The following is an 18,821-nucleotide window of genomic DNA, read 5'->3' on the forward strand; positions in this document are numbered from 1 at the left end:
GCAAAGCCTTCACTCTTGCTGGTAACTCATTCTGGTGTGCCCTCCCACCACTTCAGTCTCCCGCTCCTCTTGCAAGGCTCAGCTCAAATGCCGCCTCCTCCAAGAAGTCTTGGCAGAATATCTCAGTGTGATTTGAATATTCCTTCCCTTTTTTGTGTGACTTATGTCTCTGCCATTGCTCCCACTTCTATCCTGCCCCGTGTTATGGCTGTTTGAATCTTCTCTTCCCTCCTGAACAGAAAGCTCCCTGATGGCCAAGACTGTATGTCACCTTTTATGTGTCCTCAGCATCTACCATGGGACCTGGTTCTTCATCACCTAGGGGGCGTTTATGGGATGAATGAATATTCTCTAACTCCAGGTCCAACCCTCCATTACACCATTTACTACATGTTTCTAAATTATTTCTGTATCTCTGACCCACTCCAGATTATAAATCCCATGAGAGCAAGGATCCAGTCTTACCCATCTCATCTTCCCCTACCTAGCTCAGGCGCCCAGCCAATGTTGAACCAATGTGCCCCACAACTGTGGAATGGAAAGGAGTGGCGATGGCTTGGTGGCACACATAGTTGGAGTTTGGAATCTCTTAAGAGGGCGATCCCGCCCCCACCCCCGGAGAAGGGCTGCCAACATGTGATATTTGCACAAACCTGCAGAAAAGAGCACCGCCATCCTGACCGGCAGCCCGAGCACACTTTGTGTTTGTGACCCTGCCTTTTAAAAATGTCACACCTGCATATGTGGGGAGGCTTACTGACAGCTAATTAGGAGACGCAGTTTGTATCTCCCAGTCTTTGAGAAACATTTTGTAAATTGGGTAATTGGCTTTAACAGTGCAGAGGAGAGATGTGTGCTATGGCTCCATCATCCTCAAATAACACAGTCTGCAGCCGGCCAAGAATTCAGAGTGACAGCTTCAGGGAGAATACAGAAATGCCAGTTTTTCTCAGTGTTCAGGATGGACAGCCTGGCTCTCTGGAGACTTTTAGAAGCAGATGGTCTGTCCATCACCCCGGGGAAGGGGTGTGAAAAACTCAAGATGGCTGGAGTTAATAAGCTGTTTGGGACAGAGCTATGGATATGACTACTTTTATTTCAGGCTCTACCCACCAGCAGTGATTGTATCTGCCAGGCAGCAGTAATTTAGTCCAGCCAGGATGTATTAAACACCTGTTTGGGGCCAAAATCTTTGATAGGCGTAGGGGGACCGAAGGGAATAAGACAACTTAGTTCAGCAGGGCATGATGACTCATGCCTGTAATCCTAGCACTTTGGAAGGCCAAGGTGGAAGGATTGCTTGATCCCGGGAGTTCAAGTCCAGGAGTTCAAGACCAGTTTAGGCAACATTGTGAGACATGTCTCTGCAAAAAATTAAAAAATTAGTGTGGTGGTGGTGGTGTGCACCTGTGGTCCCAGGTACTAAGGAGGCTGAGGTGGGAGGATCATTTGAGCCCAGGAGGTTGAGGCTACTGTGAGCCACGATGGTACCACTTAACTCTAGCTTGAGTGACAGGGGGAGATCCTGTCTTAAAAAAAAAAAAAAAAAAAAAAAAAAGACAGCCAAGCTCAGTACACCTTAGTTATCTCTGGCTATATCCCTGAAATTCTCGTTCTGGTTTGACGTAAGTGTCTTGAATGATAGGAAAACACTTTTTAAAATGTAAGGCATATACACTTTGTACCCTTTCCTGTAATCTTTACTTGTCTCTCTCAACTGTCTTTACCCTTCTTTAATAGTTCCCAGGTGTGCTGGTTCTTTATGTTTCAAAATGCTTACAGCAGGCATTTAAGGATGTTTGTTAGTTGATGCAGCCTCTCTGTAGTGACTGCACCTCTATAGCCCAGAAGTTTCATGAATGAAAGTTATTTCTTGCTTATGTCATTGTCAAGTGCAGCTTGAAGGGGTGTGTTGGTTGGTGTTCTGGGAAGCAGATGCTCAGAGTTAGAGGGGCCCTGGGGAAATTCCTTTGAAAGGATATGAAGAGAGATGGGCAGGGTGAGCCTTCACACTGTGCAGTGGGTTTGACACCAGTAAAGGGAGCGGAGAAGGAAAGAGGCTCTGGTAGGAAGAGTCCCTGGCAGCAGTACTGCTCTAAGAAAGTTCCAGCTGGACCAGTGGGCTCAGAGATCACCTGTAGTCAAGTCTTACACTGGCCAGAAATGAGGAGCCCTTGTTCCTCTGCCATGCTCAGTCCATGGCTGGAGGGGTCTGGGGAGAGGGTGGCCTCCTCTGAGGCATACCCAAAGACACTGCACCTGGAGGCTGTCAGCTCATAAGGCTGTCCTCCTTGGGATGGTTTCTCTCGTGACATGGTGATGTCCCCTTCCAGGATTGCCATAGGGATTTGGGATCTGGGGGGGGTTCTTCCTGTTTCAGGTCCTTGGATTTTTTTTCCCCACTCACACTATGGATGGAAAAGAGAGCACAGAATGCCCATGGAATGGTTTTATAGGCCAACCTGGGCATGGCACACATTGTCTTTGTTCATAGTCCATTGCCCAAAACTCGGTAGCCACACCTAATTATAAGGGGGGCTGGGAAATGTAGTCTCACCGTGTGCCCAAGAAGAAGAACAGAACATGGATATGATGGAGCATGGACTCTGGAGCCTGACTCCATGGGTTTGACTCCCAACTCTGCCCCTCACTCACTATGTGCAACTTGGGGCAAATGCTCACCTCTCTGATCCTCAGTTTTATCTATTAAAATGTGGATAATAATGGGACATGATTCACAGGGTTATTGGGAAGATTCAGTGAGTTAGTGTGTATAAAGCAATTAGAATAGTGTCTGGCACAGGCAAATGCTATATAAGGGCTCACTGTGTTATTATTATTACTATTCTTGTTTCTAAATTTAGCACTTCAGTAAATGTTTATTGGGTACCTGTTCTGTTCAAATAATTTTTATAGGTCACATGAACTTACTGTTTCCTGGACAGCTCCTAGTACTTAGTAGATGATTGAAAATGTTTCAGTGAATTAGTTGCAATGGCAAAACAATATAATGTATGTTTAATTCAGTTGGACATGGTGCTGGGCTAATTTCGAACATGATTTAGCAATGATAAATGTTAAAGTCTGTTCTTAGGTTCAGAAAATCACCCACAGATGAACAGAAAGAGGGAAACTTCAGTGATTGAGAAAGCATCCTGGGTGTGGAAAGCTTACCAGTTTAAAAATGACTTTCTGTTTTTATAAAAGTAATCTGTATTTTTTTTTTTTATTTAAGTAAAAGAAGAAAGAACAAAAAAACCACTGAAATCTCATAACCTTTAACATTCAATGATTCTCATTCCAGATCTCTCTCTATGCATATATTATAAAGAAATAATTTTATAAAATGAGATCATTCTTGCATCCTACTTTAGATTGTTGTTGAATTTTATTTATTTGCGTGTAACAGAAGCAAATGAGGAAAAGTAAAATAGAAGGAATTGCTCACCATTAAACAATTTTGCCTTTGCTACAGAAAATATTTGTTTCCAAAATGTCTCTCCAAGGGTAATAAAAGATTATGAAAAGCAGTGAGGTTAAAATCCTGGCTTTTAAACTACAGTTTTCAATTTTAGATGGTATCGATTAAAGCCCTTCTATGGAAGAAGAGGAAATTAACAATCTTACAACTTCTCTTCCCTCCTCTGCCTCCTGCATTTTATGTTCCATTATGATCTTCACATTGCCAGTTGTTTCACGTGAAAGAGGTCTTGCGCTCACTATCACTCCTTTTTTTTTTACCACGAGTCCTCCTCCATTCCTGAGATCTATATTTTTGATTCATCTTTTGGTTGGCTGGATTTTATCACATAGGTTTTTTCTCCCCTGGGCACCAAGGAAGGATTGTAGGTGTTTTGCTACCCAAGATAATAGGTGCTGATTTAGTAGTTTTGACTGACAGCAAGCTCTGTATGATGTAGGAGCCCAATAGAAGGTGTGCAGACTGAGGCCGCATCAACAGAAGTCAATACTCAGAATGTGGGAGGTGATTGTTTCATTCAGCTTGGCATTGTGGCTGGGAGTGCTCTGAACAAATCAATAAGGAAAAGACAAACAACCCAGTAGAAAAATGGGCAAAGTCACCAGTCCAAAAGAGGAAACACAGGCTATAAGCATATGAAAAGATGGCTTAACCTCTTTAGTAATCAGGAACATGCAAATTGAAATGTGATATCAAATACCCACAAGACTGGCAAAAATTAAAGCTGGCAAGGATATGGAGCAGTGAGATCTCTAAAACACTGCTGATGGGAGTGTAAATGGATAAAACCACTTAGAGAACATGCAGCAAACGCTCTGATTCAACAACTGAATTTCCAGGTTTATACCCTAGAGAAACTCTTCATATGTGTGCCAGGAGGCAGGTATGGAAATATTCGACCATCTTGCTTACAGCAGCAACCAAACGAAATGCTGGAAACAGCCCAAGGGTCCATTGGCAGAGGAATGAACAAACAGTGGCATATTCACACAATGGCATACTACACAGCTATGAAAATGAATGAACCACAGCTATAGTCAGCGTATAAAATCTCACAAACGTAACGTGGAGCCATAAGAGCAAGTTTCAGGTGAAATGTATAAACACAATTCCATTTATATGTATGTTCAAAAATGAGTAAAATTAAATGATATAGTGTTTAAGAAACACGTACATATAAAACTTTAAAGAAAAGCAAAGAAGGGGCTGGCGCGGTGGCTCACTTCTATAATCCCAGCACTTTGGGAGGCCAAGGTGGGTGGATCACTTGAGGTCAGGAGTTGAAGACCGGCCTGGCCAACATGGCACAACCTCATCTCTACTAAAAATACAAAAATTAGCTGGGCACAGTGGCATGTGCCTTGTGATCTCATCTATTCAGGAGGTTGAGGTAGGAGAATTGCTTGAACCTGGGAGGCAGAAGTTGCAGTGAGCCAAGATCATGCCATTGCACTCCAGCCTAGGTGATAGAGTGAGAGATGGTCTCAAAAAAAAAAAAAAAAGAAGAAAAGAAGGATAAATGCAAAATTCAGGCCTGGGGCTCCGCCTGGGTGAAGGAGGGCTATGTGCAGGTGTGGGCACAGAGGTTTTCAACATAACTGTGATGCTGGATGTACATGTGTTCACATTACTATTTTTCATACCTTATTAAGTTATTGTATATGGAATATTCTTTTCTGTGAGTGAAATATTTCGTAGCATATTCTTATTTAAAATAACACAGTGCTCTGAAGTTAGACTACCTGAAATTGGGCAAGTTATTATTTCTGAGCCTCAAATTCCTTATCTGTAACAGGGAAATAACAGTACAAGTTGAGTACCCCTTATCCAAAATACTTGGGACTAGAAATGTTTCAGATTTTGGAGTTTTTCAGGTTTTGATATAGCTGCGTTGTATTTAAAGACTGAACATCCCAAATCCAAGTATTCAAAATCCAAAATGCTCCAGTGAACATTTTTATTGAGCAGCATATTTGTGCTCAAAAAGTTTTGGATTTTGGAGCATTTTGGATTTCAGATTTTTGAATTAGGGATGCTCAGCCTATAGCTTTTAATAATATTGTGAGGCATGAATAATATCCTTGACATCGAGTTCTTAGTACTGTGCCTAACGCATATTGAGGGCACGGTATACGTCCGCTAGCGTTGCTTTCCTGGGCAGGGCAGATGGAGGTATTTGCGGGACCATTCTAGGTGCTACATGCCGCCAAAATCTGTCCTCCAAAGGCTGTTCGTGAAATAACTCTTGGACAAGCAGGCTGTAAAACTGTCCTGTATGGGGATGATTGGAAGGGCTAAGGGTAGTTTAGCCTGAAGACATCTCTCTGAGTCACTCTGTGGAGCTTAGCTATCTGATTTCCAGGCCAATGATAGGAAGAATTTACTAAGAAGCAGAGCTGGCTGAGGACAAATTAGCTCCCTAGTGAGAGAGTGAGATCCCTGGCACTGGAGGGACAGAAGTGAGCACATACTGAGTGCTCCTGTGCGGGAGGCCCAGAGGGGACTTTCTAACGGAGGCACGTTGGACACATTAGCTTTTAAATTCTCTTTCCATTCTGAAATTCTGCATGGAGTAATTCCCAGTTTCAGATGGGTTGTTATTAACTCTGACATTTTCTTGGCATTTTTACATTTTAACTCTCAGCAACATTTTCTTTGAAATTTTTAAATCAAAAAAGTATTTTAATTCTTTAAAAATGAGATTTAAATGAAAATGGATTTCATCTGGAGCCTCACTTTTTCATTTGAAAATTGATTTTCATGGCTTTTGGATCTGTTCCCATTTTTAAGTGCTGAATTTTAAGAGCCTATATGTGCCAGTGATGAGTTCTCTGTGATAAGTCCTTATAGGGAAGGAGAAGCCCTTGGCAGTGGAACAGCAGACAGGAGTTGTGAGGTAGTGACCATGAGCTTCGGTAGATGAGGAGTCAAAGGAAGGTAGTAACAAATACCAGAGAGAAGAGGGAGGGAAGGAAGGCAGCACTTATGGAGCACCTATTATGTGCTAGAGCCAATCTCCAGGTGGCAAGACTGAAGACAGAGGCTAGGCCAGTCATGAAGCTTTGAGCTATTGCATGAAAGTATGAACCGTGATGAATTACTTCCTGCCTGCTGGTCAGGTTGTGGCCATTGCCAACCAGTCAGAATATCCTCTAGAAGTGAGTGGGGTTTCTGGTGGGGGAAGTGGGGGGAAAAGGAGAGCATGATAAAGCCCATAGCTTTCTTCCAGGACACAGACCCCCCTTAGAGTGGCTCTGAGAGTAATTCATCAAAAACCAAATCACGGAAAGACAACTTGCCGTAAATAACTTCTCAGAATGATGGTTTTGCCCAGTGAACAGCTCACTAAAAGCTGTCAGACAGATACCTTAAATGGGGTATCGAAAAGCTTCCGGCATTTCCCTGGCTCAGGCTGGGGCTGGTCCGCAAGAAGAGGAGGGTAATCAACAGCCCTTTAGGGGAACATCTCCAAGTGCAGCATTAGAGAAGGGAAAATGTGAAATACGCATAATATTGACTTTCACCTGAGCTGAAAGGACAAATCCTGTGAAATGGCTGTGGCAATGTATCTGCAAGGAGTCCTTCAGGAAACTAAAACTTAGAGAAGTTCCCCAGCGATTTGGTGACTCGATCATTAGGTACATTCATGTGCAGTGGATTAACTTACAGTGGGTAGCCTCTGGCGTGTATGCCGAAACACCATGCTTATAAGACACTCACCCACCCTTCCTGAGGCCAGAGACAAACACTATACTCTGTAAGGACCTTCAGGGTCATCTGGGTGGTTTTCAAACACTTTTGCTACTAGTAGTGTAATTAAGTGTTTTAAAACTACTAGCTTTAAAATTAAGTGTTCTGTGGAGCTCTGATGCTATAGATGAAGCAGATGGCAGAGGAGCTGCTGGTTGAAGTGAAGGCGAGGAGCTCAGTGCTCCTTTCACTGCCCTATCTGCTGGGCTTTAGGCCTCTGAGGGGCTGAGTTTAAAAAACTCTAAGCTGGCCGGGCGCGGTGGCTCACGCCTGTAATCCCAGCACTTTGGGAGGCCGAGGCAGGCGGATCACAAGGTCAGGAGATCGAGACCATCCTGGCTAACATGGTGAAATCCCGTCTCTACTAAAAAATGCAAAAAATTATCTGGGCGTGGCGGCAGGTGCCTGTAGTCCCAGCTACTCCGGAGGCTGAGGCAGGAGAATGGCGTAAACCCGGGAGGCGGAGCTTGCAGTGAGCCGAGATCGGGCCACTGCACTCCAGCCTGGGCGACAGAGCGAGACTCCGTCTCAAAAAACAAAACAAACAAACAAAAAAACTCTAAGCTGATCCAGCCCCCAAAATTCACCTTTGGTGAGCTGGAAAGTCCATCTATTTGGGACACGAATCATGTTAGGTAAGAAGATACAGCATTAGAAATTAGGATAAGGGAAAATAGCATCGAAAATGGGACAGATACATCCATGTGATTTATTTTGTTATTCACTGCAAAGATGCTCCCTTTAGGGGAGCCAGGGAAGCATGCTTGGTGCCCAGTGTGTTGTTTCTCTTGCTTCTAGCCAAGAGCTCTGATCTGGAGACCTAGGCTTGTGGCATTATCCTGGGGGAAATGGTCTTTTCTAGAATGCTGTTAGCTTTAAACTTCTCTTCTCCTGTTGAGTTCTCTAGACTATTCGAATGCTGAGAGACTGGGAATCCAGAAATCCCTCTCCTAATCCTGGCAAGACAGTGGACAAATCCCTTCTCCTCTCTAGTCCTCAGTCTCTGCATCTGAAATTGAGAGTGTGGGGCTAGATTAGAAATGCCTAGATGTTGGGATTTCACACACCAAGAAGGGGAGGGCCACGGAACAGAAACTTACATAGGGTGAAAATGTTTTCTATTTTGTCATGTCAGGACATTAAAAACAAGACCTCTCTCATTTATATCCTTTTATAACAGAAAAATATTTCAACACCATACAACTACAAAGGACCTCATCTGTAAATTAAGGATCGTTTTTCAAATGGAATTAACTTTAAGGAAAACCTTACTGTGTCATTCTTATTTTTCTCATTTTACCTGAGTGTATTTGCTTTCTATGCTTCTGTAACTGATCACCACAAATTTGGTGATGTAAACCACACCTATTTATTGTCTGACAGTTCTATGCCAGAAGTCTGGGCACAGTGTGGCTCCCCTGGGTCCCTTTGTCAGGGCTTTATATGACCAAAATCAAGGTGTCACCTGGGCTGGGTTCGTATCTGGAGGCTCAGCTAGGGAAGATTTGCTTCCATGCTCATTCTGGTTACTGGCAGAGTTCAGTTTCTTGCAATTGTAGAACAGAGGTCCCTGCTTTCTTGACATGTGGACCTCTTCATCTTCAAACCAACAATGGCATATCAAACTCATCTCATGCTTCCAATCTCTGATCTCCCCTCTGCTATTAGGTAAAGAAAGATCTCTGCTTTTAAGGACTTGTGTGACTATACTGGGCTTACCTGTATAATAATTTAAGGTCAACTGATTAGTAACCTTCATGACATCTGCAAAGTCCCTTTTGCCATGTAACATAAAATATTCATGGAGGTAATTCCAAGGGGTGAAGGTCAATGCGGCCAAAACTTTGCCTACCACACCCAGTCTGGTGAAAATTCAGTCAGATAAATATGTGGGAACATTGTAAGATCCTCCAACTCCCATACTGGTTGTCAAATAGTCTCAGATGTTTTAGTTGACATATCCCAGTGTTTTATATTTGTGAGAAGCCAAGACATTGTTACTAATACAGAATCTTGCATGGACTAGATATTCAGAAAGTGTTTGCTGAGCAAACATGTATTAATAAATTCATTGTTGCTAATATTATTTTAATGCAACTTTGATTATAAATCCTGCGGTACTGTTATTATCATTGTCATTAGCTACAGATTAGAAAACAAGCCAAAGTCATTATAGAAATGTATTAAAACTAGAAATGATTCAGTAAATCACGGTAGATTCCAAAAAAAAAAAAAAAATCATGGTAGAAACAATTAAAACATGAACTACTCTGTTACATCTGCTCATGCTCTGCTGGGGGTGAGAAGTGTTGCTTTCAATCAAGGAATAGGGATAATTAATAGAGGGCCCCAGAAGCAGTAAGAACTTAATCTTCCCTCCTTCCCTCCCTCTCTCCCTCCCTCTCTTCCTTTCTTTCCTCCTTCCTTTCTCTCTTTCTTTCTTGGGAAAATAAATTAACTTGGCCAGTTTTTAAATTAAATTAAAAATTTTAAATTGAATTGTTTACCGAAAATCTGTAGTATTCAAGCTCCCTAGCCTGGTGTTGAGAGCTCTAAACCTTCTCCCTGGCCACCTCATCCTTGTCATTCACTGTTGAAGCGAGCTGGGTTGTTTCTGTTCCCGTCTCACTTTTCCACCTCCTTGCCTGTATTCGTGCTGCTCCTCCGCCTACGATTTCCATCTCAAGTGTTCCCTCTTCCAGAGCCCTCCCTGGCTTTCCTCGCAGTGCCCACAGCCTGGATCTGCCTCTGTCCCACAGCACCGGCTGCCATCCCCCACGGGAGGTGACCACGTGCCCCGGCCTCACTGCCTCCACCATCAGTGAGCTCCCCGAGGCCAGAAACCATGTCGGACTGAGTCCCTGTCGGCACAGACGTGGGCCACAGTTCTGAGGAGTTTCTCAAATAAATGAAGAGGGAGCAAGAAACCCTAGTTCACTCTGATCCCATATTGCGGTCACTTAAGGGGAAGGTGGAGGACAAGCAGAAAAAATGAGGAGGACACAGAATGGAGAGAAAGACAAAAATAAAGAGAGACGTGGAAGTAGAGCAAGGAGGAGGAAAGCAGATGAAGGGAAAGTATCCAACAGATTTATTTTATTTTATTTTATTTTATTTTATTTTATTTTATTTTTGAGATGGAGTCTCGCTCTGTCACCCAAGCTGGAGTGCAGGGTGTGATCCCGGCTCACTGCAGCCTCCACCTCCCAGGTTCAAGTGATTCTCCCACCTCAGCCTTCTGAGTAGCCGGGATTACAGGTGCGTGCTGCCACGCCTGGTTAATTTTTGTATTTTTAATAGAGACGGGGTTTCGCCATGTTGGCCAGACTGTTCTCAAACTCCTGACCTCAAGTGATCTGCCTGCCTCAGCCTTCCAAAGTGTTAGGATTACGGGCGTGAGCCTTCGCGCCTGGCCCCAGCAGATCTTACTGAATCTTGACTGAGGCCCCTTTCCAAGCTTTGGGGAGACAGCAGTGAAAACAATGACAAAATCCTTGCCCACCTGGGGCTTTCATTCTAGTTGAGGAAATCGGTCAATCTACAAGTGAACAAACAGTAGACAAGATGATTTCAGATAATTTTAGGAACTATGTTAGGGCATTAAATAGGGTGGCGTGTCAGGGAGTGAATGGGGGTGGGAGATATTTTGGGGAGGGTGACCTGATTGATGGGAAAGAGGAGCCATGCTGAGAACCAAGGAAATCGTGTTCCCAGCAAAGAAAACAGCAAGTGCAAAGGCCCAGAGGTAGGAAGGAAAGTGCATTTGGTTTCAGGGAACTGGAAGGAGGTTTGTGTACTTGGAGAGCAAAGGGCGGAGAAAAGGGAACTCAGGCCAGATTGGGAGGCAGCAGCTGGACTGAGTGGCTTCTGTTGTGATAAGGAGTGTTAAGAAAATGACCCCAAACTTGTACATAATACAAAGATGTGATTATGTGACGCTTTACCCTAATACTTAGAGCATTTTCCTGCCTAAGGGTCATGTGACTGGGGGAATAGAACTTTGCTCAATTAATTAAGACCTAAACATTTTGCAAGCCTCTAAAACAGATAAGATATGCTAGTTTTCAATGATTTTCTTTTCTGTCCCCAAAGGTTGTGGTTTTGTCACCCTGTGGGACATTTGTATGTAATTTGGCAATCTTATCTTATTCCTTTTTTCAGTCGCTGTAAAAATCCCTGTTCCTTAAATGCTCTTTTGAATCCACTTTGTCATCCTGCAGATCCCCTTATTAATGAGTTAAATAAAACTTTGACATGTGTTCACTATCGATTTTCATGAGAATTATATTTTTAACCTTTCGAGAGATATATTCTGATAGGAATTTGGGTTTTAAGTGCATGGAAAGCAGGAAGAGTGAGAAGAATTCATATATTTGACAAAGGACCCTCAGACTCTTAGATGGTGGGGGGGTTCAACTTGCCCATGGGGAGGTAAGACGCCCAGTAGAAACCAAAGCCTCTGTTCAGGGGAGAGATGACCACAGGGTTTGACCGAGGGAGGCGAGGATGGAAAGGTGCTGAGTGAGCCAGAACTGAATCCTGATACTCATCGTGGGCACCTGGCCCCTTTCCATTCCCATGGTGGGTCACCGTGAACTGTTTTCTTGGTAAACTTTTCTCTCTAATACAGGAGCTCCTTGGCAGGGGCTGGATCCAATTTTTATGTTTCCTCAATGTCCAGCCCTGGACTGAACACAGAGTAGTGCTTGGCAAGTGTTTGCTGAATGAATCTTCTCTTTAGATTTATCCTCATCATCATCTTTTTTTTTTTTTGACTGTGGTAAAAATATACGTAACCTAAAATTTACCATTGTAGCCATTTTTATGTGTACAGTTTGGTGACATTAAGCACATTTACATTGTTGAGCTACCATCACCACCATCCACCTCCAACACACTTCTGTCATCCCCACTGAAACTCTGAGCCTGTCAAACAAAGAAGACCCCTTCCCTAATCCTCCCAGCCCTTGGCAACCACCATTCTACATTCTTTCTCTATGAAATTAACTACTCTAGATAACCTCATATGAGTGGGATCGTATCATAGCTGTCTTTTTGTATGGCTTATTCTACTTAGCATAATGTCCTCAAGGCTCATCCATGTTGTAGCATGTGTCCGAATTTCCTTCCTTTTCCAGGCTGGAAATATTCCATTGCATGGATACACCACCGTTCCATTATCCATTCATCTGTTGATGGGCATTTGTGTTGTTTCCATCTTTTGGCTATTGTGAATGACACTGCTATGAACATGGGTGTACAACTGTCTCTTCAAGTCCCTGCCTTTGGTTCTTTTGGGTAGACGTCTAGAGGTGGAATTGCTAGGTCATATGGCAGTTCTATGTTTAACTTCTCAAGGAACCACTATACTGTTTCCACAGCAGCTGCACCATCTTACATTCCCACTAATAGGGCACAACAGTTCCAGTTTCTCCACACCCTTGCCAACACTTGTTGTTTTCTGTGTGTGTGTGTGTGTGTGTGTTATTATAGCTATTTTAATGAGTGTGGGATCATCCTTAAAATACAAATGGCCATGAAAAAGGGAGATCCCAGGGCGAGGCATTATGGGGGCTTTTCATGAGTGTACTCTGAAGGGAGACAGCTGGGGTGCTGGAGGGAGGTCCTAGATTTGGAGGGCACTTAGCAGGAGCAGAAACAGGATAGTGGGTGCCAAGATCACACTCTTTGAGCTCACAGCATGGACTCAGGGCTGACTTAAGGAGACTCCCCACCATGGGAGAACTGAAACCCAAAAGGTTTCCACAAGGGAAGATTTGTTTGTTGGGCTCATGTCCCTGGGGAAAAGCTGTTTCTAATTTAGACCTTTCTTTCTATGTGTTGCTTCCCAGTGCGACAATGCGAAAGGGTTGAAAGCCTTCTATGATGCAATAAAATACGGGCCGAACCACTTGATGGTGTTTGGAGGTGTCTGTCCATCCGTCACATCCATCATTGCAGAGTCCCTCCAAGGCTGGAATCTGGTGCAGGTAAGGTCCGAGCTACCTTCTGTTGTGGGGAGGTGTCTTTGGTTGGCCCTCAGTCTTTTGCAGGAATGATTCCTTGTACAATGTGGTTTCTATGTTGCCTAGGTCAGGCCTCCTGGACTTTCTCCTGGGTGATAGCATAGCTTTTCACTGCTGGCCTGACCTGGCATGGCCCCCATGGTGGGTCTTTAAAGGGCAGCCCTGATGCTACCACCATGTATTTGAAGGCTTCAGGGATCACCACTGACTCCCTAGCCCAGCTTTCTGGGTCACTGATGCCAGTCCAACTTGCCTGTCCACTGTTATCTCCTGCTCCTTCCACTTCCTCCAAAGCACAGCCTTGCCAGACACTCTGCCTTTCCACACATGTGTCCTGGACCTTTGGGTCTCAGAGCCCTGCTCTTGATGTTCCCTTAACCAGATGACCGCTCATCAATTCTCTGCCAAGCCTCCCTTTCCCACTGAAATTCTCTTTTGTCCTCTAAGACTGCCTTTGTCCTCAGTTAAGTCTTTCCTGGGCTCCTTGCCGGTTATTCACTCTTTGCCCTGGCAGATTTCGTACATCACTGAATGCTCCACCAACACACATACAGTCTATTGTAGGTAAGACTTGCCAGTGTTAGCTGTTGTTGGGGATGGGAAAGAAGAGCGTGGAACTATATGACCACCAGGGGTGAGTGGTGGCTCATACACATGTTTACTTTTTTGCTGCATCCATCCATCCATCCATTCATCCATCCATCCATCCATCCATGCATCCACCCATCCACCCATTCACCTATCCATCCATCCATCCATTCAGCCATCCATCCATTCACCTATCCATCCATCCATCCATCCATCCACTCACCCACCCACCCACTTATCCATCCATCTGTCCATCTGTCCATCCATCCATCCAGCCATCCATTCATTCACCTATCCATCCATCCATCCCTCCATCCATCCGTCCATCCATCCATCCATCCATCCATCCATCCATCCATCCATCCACCCATCCACCCATCCACCCACTTATCCATCCATCTGTCCATCTGTCTGTCTATCCATCCATCCATCCATCCGTCCATCCATCCATCCACCTCTCCATCCATCCATCCACCCACCCACCTATCCATCCATCTGTCCATCCATCCATACATACATACATCCAACAAATATTATAGGCAACTTACTCTGTGCCTGGATTTTGGTAGGCACATGGGGATACAGTGCTGAACAGGATAGATGTGGTTCACATTATTCTGGAGCTTACATTCTAGGAGGAAGACAGGCAAGAAGCAAGTAAATAATTAAATAATAATAATAAGGTTGTGTATGGAGGGTCTGCCATGTGCTAGACACTGTTCTTAGTATTTTTCTGTATGAATTCATTTAATTTTTATAACTGCTCTATGCTGTAGGTACCTTATCATCCCCATTTTATAGATAATGGAACTGAGGCACAGAAAAGCTATATAACTTGCACAAGGACTCACAGCTAACAATTAGTAGGGCCAGGATTTTAACTCGGGCAGTCTGGCCCTTAAGATAAGACTGTAGTAAGGAAACTTGGCTATGATAGAAGGAAACACGGTGATGAGATATATAGTGACTGCCTTCGGGTAGCCAGAAAAGGTCTCTTGGAGGAGGTGACATTCAAGCTGAGACCCGAAGGGTGAGAAGGAGACCATTGGGTGAAGCGCATTCCATGTCAATGAATGGAATAGCAAACGCAGGAAGGCAGCTTGTGATAGGAAAGAACCTGGCATATTCATGGAACAGAAAACAGGGAAGTGGTGCTGGAGTGTGATGGATGGGGAGTCAGGGTGAAGACAGTGAGAGTGGCAGGGTGAGCAGGAGCCTAACCACGTAGAGGATCTGTTTCATTCCACTTGCATTGACTGGGGACCTCCTCTGAGTCTGGTGCTGCATGCATGGGGTGCTGGGGTGGAGCCCGAGCTTGCAGCCACAAGGAGTGGTGGGCACAAGCGATAGCAGGTGTGATGAAAGAGAGGTGGGGCCCAGGCGAGGGCCCCTCACTCAGCCCCGGGTCAAGGAAGCCCCAGGGCAGGTGCTATGGCAGGTGCAGTGGAGCTGGCTGCTGAAGGAGGAGAGGGCGTTGGACAGCTGGAGACATGGGAGAGAGCGCCGCTGCAGAGGAAACTGGGCGTGCAAAAGCAGGAGGTGGGAAAGTATGTGGGCTTGGGGAGTGCTGAGTCATTCCTTGTGGCCGGAGCAGGCCACGCTGATTGTGGGTGGATGCAACACGAAGAGGAGGCCAGAAAGGCAGCCATGTGCTCTGGTGCAAACCTAACCACAAACCTAACCACACACCTGAAAGCCAGCATGGCTCAGTGTGCCATGGGAGCCTGGCCTCAGCCCTCAAAGTGCCTAGGACAGCTATGGAGACCTTGGACCAGTCACTTAGCTTCTTTGGGCTTGAGCTTGCTCTCCTGAATATTGAGGATCACATTCTCTACTAGTTAGAGCTATGTGCTGCCTCCTTGAACCTCAGTTTCCTCATCTGCATAATCAAGGTAGTAATAGGACTGTTTTCATGGGGTTGTCGTGTGGATTGAAAGATTGAAAAGGGATTAGAGTTGTGCCTGGCACACAGTAAGTGATAACTAAGTGTTCTCTGTGGTTAGTCCTGCCCTGTCTCCTCCCACTCCCCAAGTTGAATCCCCTGATTACTTGTCATTCCTGGTCTTGCATTCCCACATTTTCTTACACTGTTCCTACCACCCAAAACATCCCATTCTTCCTATATCCAGTGTATCAAGTGCTACCCTTTCTTTGAGACCCAGCTTAAATCCTGCCTCCTTCAGGAAGCCTTTCCTGCTGCTACTAGGGGGCTGCTAAAGTTGGGCCCTAGAAAGCCTTTCTATCACTTCCCCTTGTTTAATTCTAGCAGAGCGTGTGCACAGCCCAGTGTCCCATTCCACCCTGCCTGTCCCTCTCAGGGTTTTGCAGATGTGGGGGTGTGTTTATAAATGTTTGTCTCTCCAGCTGGGCTGTGAGCTCCTTAAGGACAGAACCTGGACTTCTCTTTTTCCCCATGCCTGTCATTTCACAGTCTTCATCAGAAGTCTGCTCAATGATCAGAGGGATGGAGGGAGATGGGAAGGGATGGAAGGATCTGCAGATGGACAGTTTGTCCAGGCATGAGAGGCTGAGGTCCCAGGGAAATCCCCAGCCCAGAGAGGAATCCAACTGATTCCACTGATTCTCAGTGTCACTTGGAACCATCTGTCCCTCAGAATTCCCTGAGGAGCTGCAGGAACAAGCACAACGTTGGAAACTCCCAGCTTGCAGACCAGAGCTACCTGACCTCGCCATGAGCAGGACAGCCCTCCAACCTAGAGGAGTTGATAAGACAGGGAACTGGGTTACAAGATGGGGATTGTGTTAGTTATTTATCACTGGGTAACAAATCCCCCCAAATTTAGTGGCTTAAAACAACAATATCATGTATTATTTCATTATTTCTCTGGTTCAGGAATTCAGACACACTGAATGGCTTGTGTTTGCTCCATGGTGTTTGGGGCCCAACTGGAGGACTTGAAGGCTGGGGGCTGGCATCATCTGAAGGCCTGACTGGGGCTGGAGGATCTGCTTCCAGTGTGGCTCCTCTCCATGTGGAGGTCTCCATAGGGCTGCCGGTGTGTACTCATGACAAGGCAGCTGGCATTCCCCAAAGTGAGTCATGAAAAGACCAAGTCTTTTAGGACTTAGCTCTGGAAATTGCATGCTATAACTTCTGCTGTAATCTGTGGATCACACAAATTAGCTCTTATTTAGAGAGGAGTAGTACCAAGGTGCAGGGGGAGGTGAAGCTCACTGGGGGCTAGCTTGGAGACTGGATACTATAGTGACTAATGTCTGGAGGAAGACAGGAACTCCAGTTGCCCAGCAAGGGGGACTTGATGCTGAGGCCCTGCCCTGTTTTGCAGAACTCCTGCTCATCCTTCAAAGCCCTGGATACCACTTCCTCTGTGATGCCTTCCCTGATCTCCTTCACCCCCTTTCCTTCGGTGCTGCCCATCCCCAGCTCAAAAAGTAAATTAATTACTTTTTCCTCCACTACACCCTGCATTCTCAATAGCGGGTGATATCTCCTCCAAGGGAGTAAACATTGGTTCTTGTGCGGAGGCAAAAAAAAAATTCTTACTTTTTTAATGTATAAAGCATAGATATAGATCTAGTACACAAACAGATCTATGTATGCCTGTGGTATTACAATTTCACCAGGCGGCAAGAGTAGGAAAAAGTAGCCATAAAGTCTTCTTAGGAGACTAACAGTGAAATGAAGGTTGAGAAACACTGTTCCACATCCTTCTATATTGTGTGCAGTATTCTCTTATTAAATTTCATGTCAATGAATTCTACAGTTAAAATAGGTAAAGATGGTACATTTTATATGTATCTTTTACCTCAATTCACAAAAATAAAATTTTAAGAATGGGTTGGGCATAGTGGCTCATGCCTGTAATCCGAATGCTTTGGGAGGCCAAGGCGGGAGGATGGCTTTAAGCCAGGGGTTTGAGGCCAGGCTGGGGAACATAGTGAGACCTCATCTCTACAAAACATTATAAAATTAGCCGGGTGTGGTGGCACACTCCTGTAGTCCCAGGTACTTGAGAGGCTGAAGCTGGAGGATCGCTCAAGCCTAGGAATTCAAGGCTGTAGTGAGCTATGATCATGCCACTGCACTCCTGCCTGGGTAAAAAAAAAAGTGGTACACTGTCTCTATGAAAAAAAAAATTAAGTGTTGTGAAAAATAATTTGTTCTATATACCAGTCTTCTGTATCAGATTGTGAGCTTCTTGGGGGCAGCCCTTCCCCACCCCTTCTTCATCTCCTGGTTCCCAGTGTCTGGCGCAGGGCCTGGGCTCACAGTAGGTCCTCACTGAGTACTGAACTGTGCTAAGTGCAGAGGATAGGCGGACAGAGGGGCCTGAAATGCTCCATGGCAGAGCCTCTCACAGTGTGGCTCTGACTGTGGGGTGGGGAGGGCAGTGGACCATGCAGAATCTCAGCCTCCACCTCCACAGAATCGCTCTGCATTTTCCCAGGCTCCTTGTGGGGGAAGATGCCCAAACCCAGACAATACTGCCCTAGCATTCACTACTAGACACTGGGGCTGGATCAATGGCTGCAACTGGACGTGGATGCGGGATGCTGGGGGGCTTGGAACTGGAGGGTACTCAACAGTTTGGACTTATCTGAGGACCTGGGAGGCAGAACGGTGGATGAGCCCAGAAGACTGGATTTCTCCCAGCCTTGTGCAGCCAGACAAGGAAGATATAAGAGCAAAGATCAGGATCTTGATCTGGGAGTAGACTGGGAGCCTGGATTCCTGCCTCCTTCTCATTCTCAGGGAACATAGCCCCATTTATTATGAGCCAGACTCTGTGGACCTCCCAAGCCATCCCAACTCAGGGAGGCTGAGCTTGTTTCCAGAGACGGTGAAGGGGTGGATGGGTGGGTCTACAGGTGCCCAAGGGATTTGATGAATCTCTTAACTTATTCAAGACTGGGCTTCACAACAGAGCTTCACAAATGGGAAACTGTGTGTAATCTGTGTAATTGAAAAGGAGCTCTGGCTGCCCTTTTTGGAG

General features: G+C 45.2%; 1 protein-coding gene across 2 annotated transcripts in view; it reads left to right on the forward strand.

Moving 5' to 3' along the window:
* The window catches only part of GABBR2 (gamma-aminobutyric acid type B receptor subunit 2), a 417,858-nt gene that overhangs the window by 117,041 nt on the left and 281,996 nt on the right, over positions 1-18,821 (forward strand). For both annotated transcript variants that reach the window (XM_005581209.5, XM_065530287.2), the window contains exon 2: positions 13,084-13,221. In XM_005581209.5, coding sequence (XP_005581266.2) covers positions 13,084-13,221 — 138 coding nt within the window. The remainder of the gene's footprint in view (positions 1-13,083; positions 13,222-18,821) is intronic.

Source organism: Macaca fascicularis, chromosome 15 (assembly GCF_037993035.2).
Source record: "Macaca fascicularis isolate 582-1 chromosome 15, T2T-MFA8v1.1".
In the NCBI taxonomy this organism is placed as follows: Eukaryota; Metazoa; Chordata; class Mammalia; order Primates; family Cercopithecidae; genus Macaca; species Macaca fascicularis.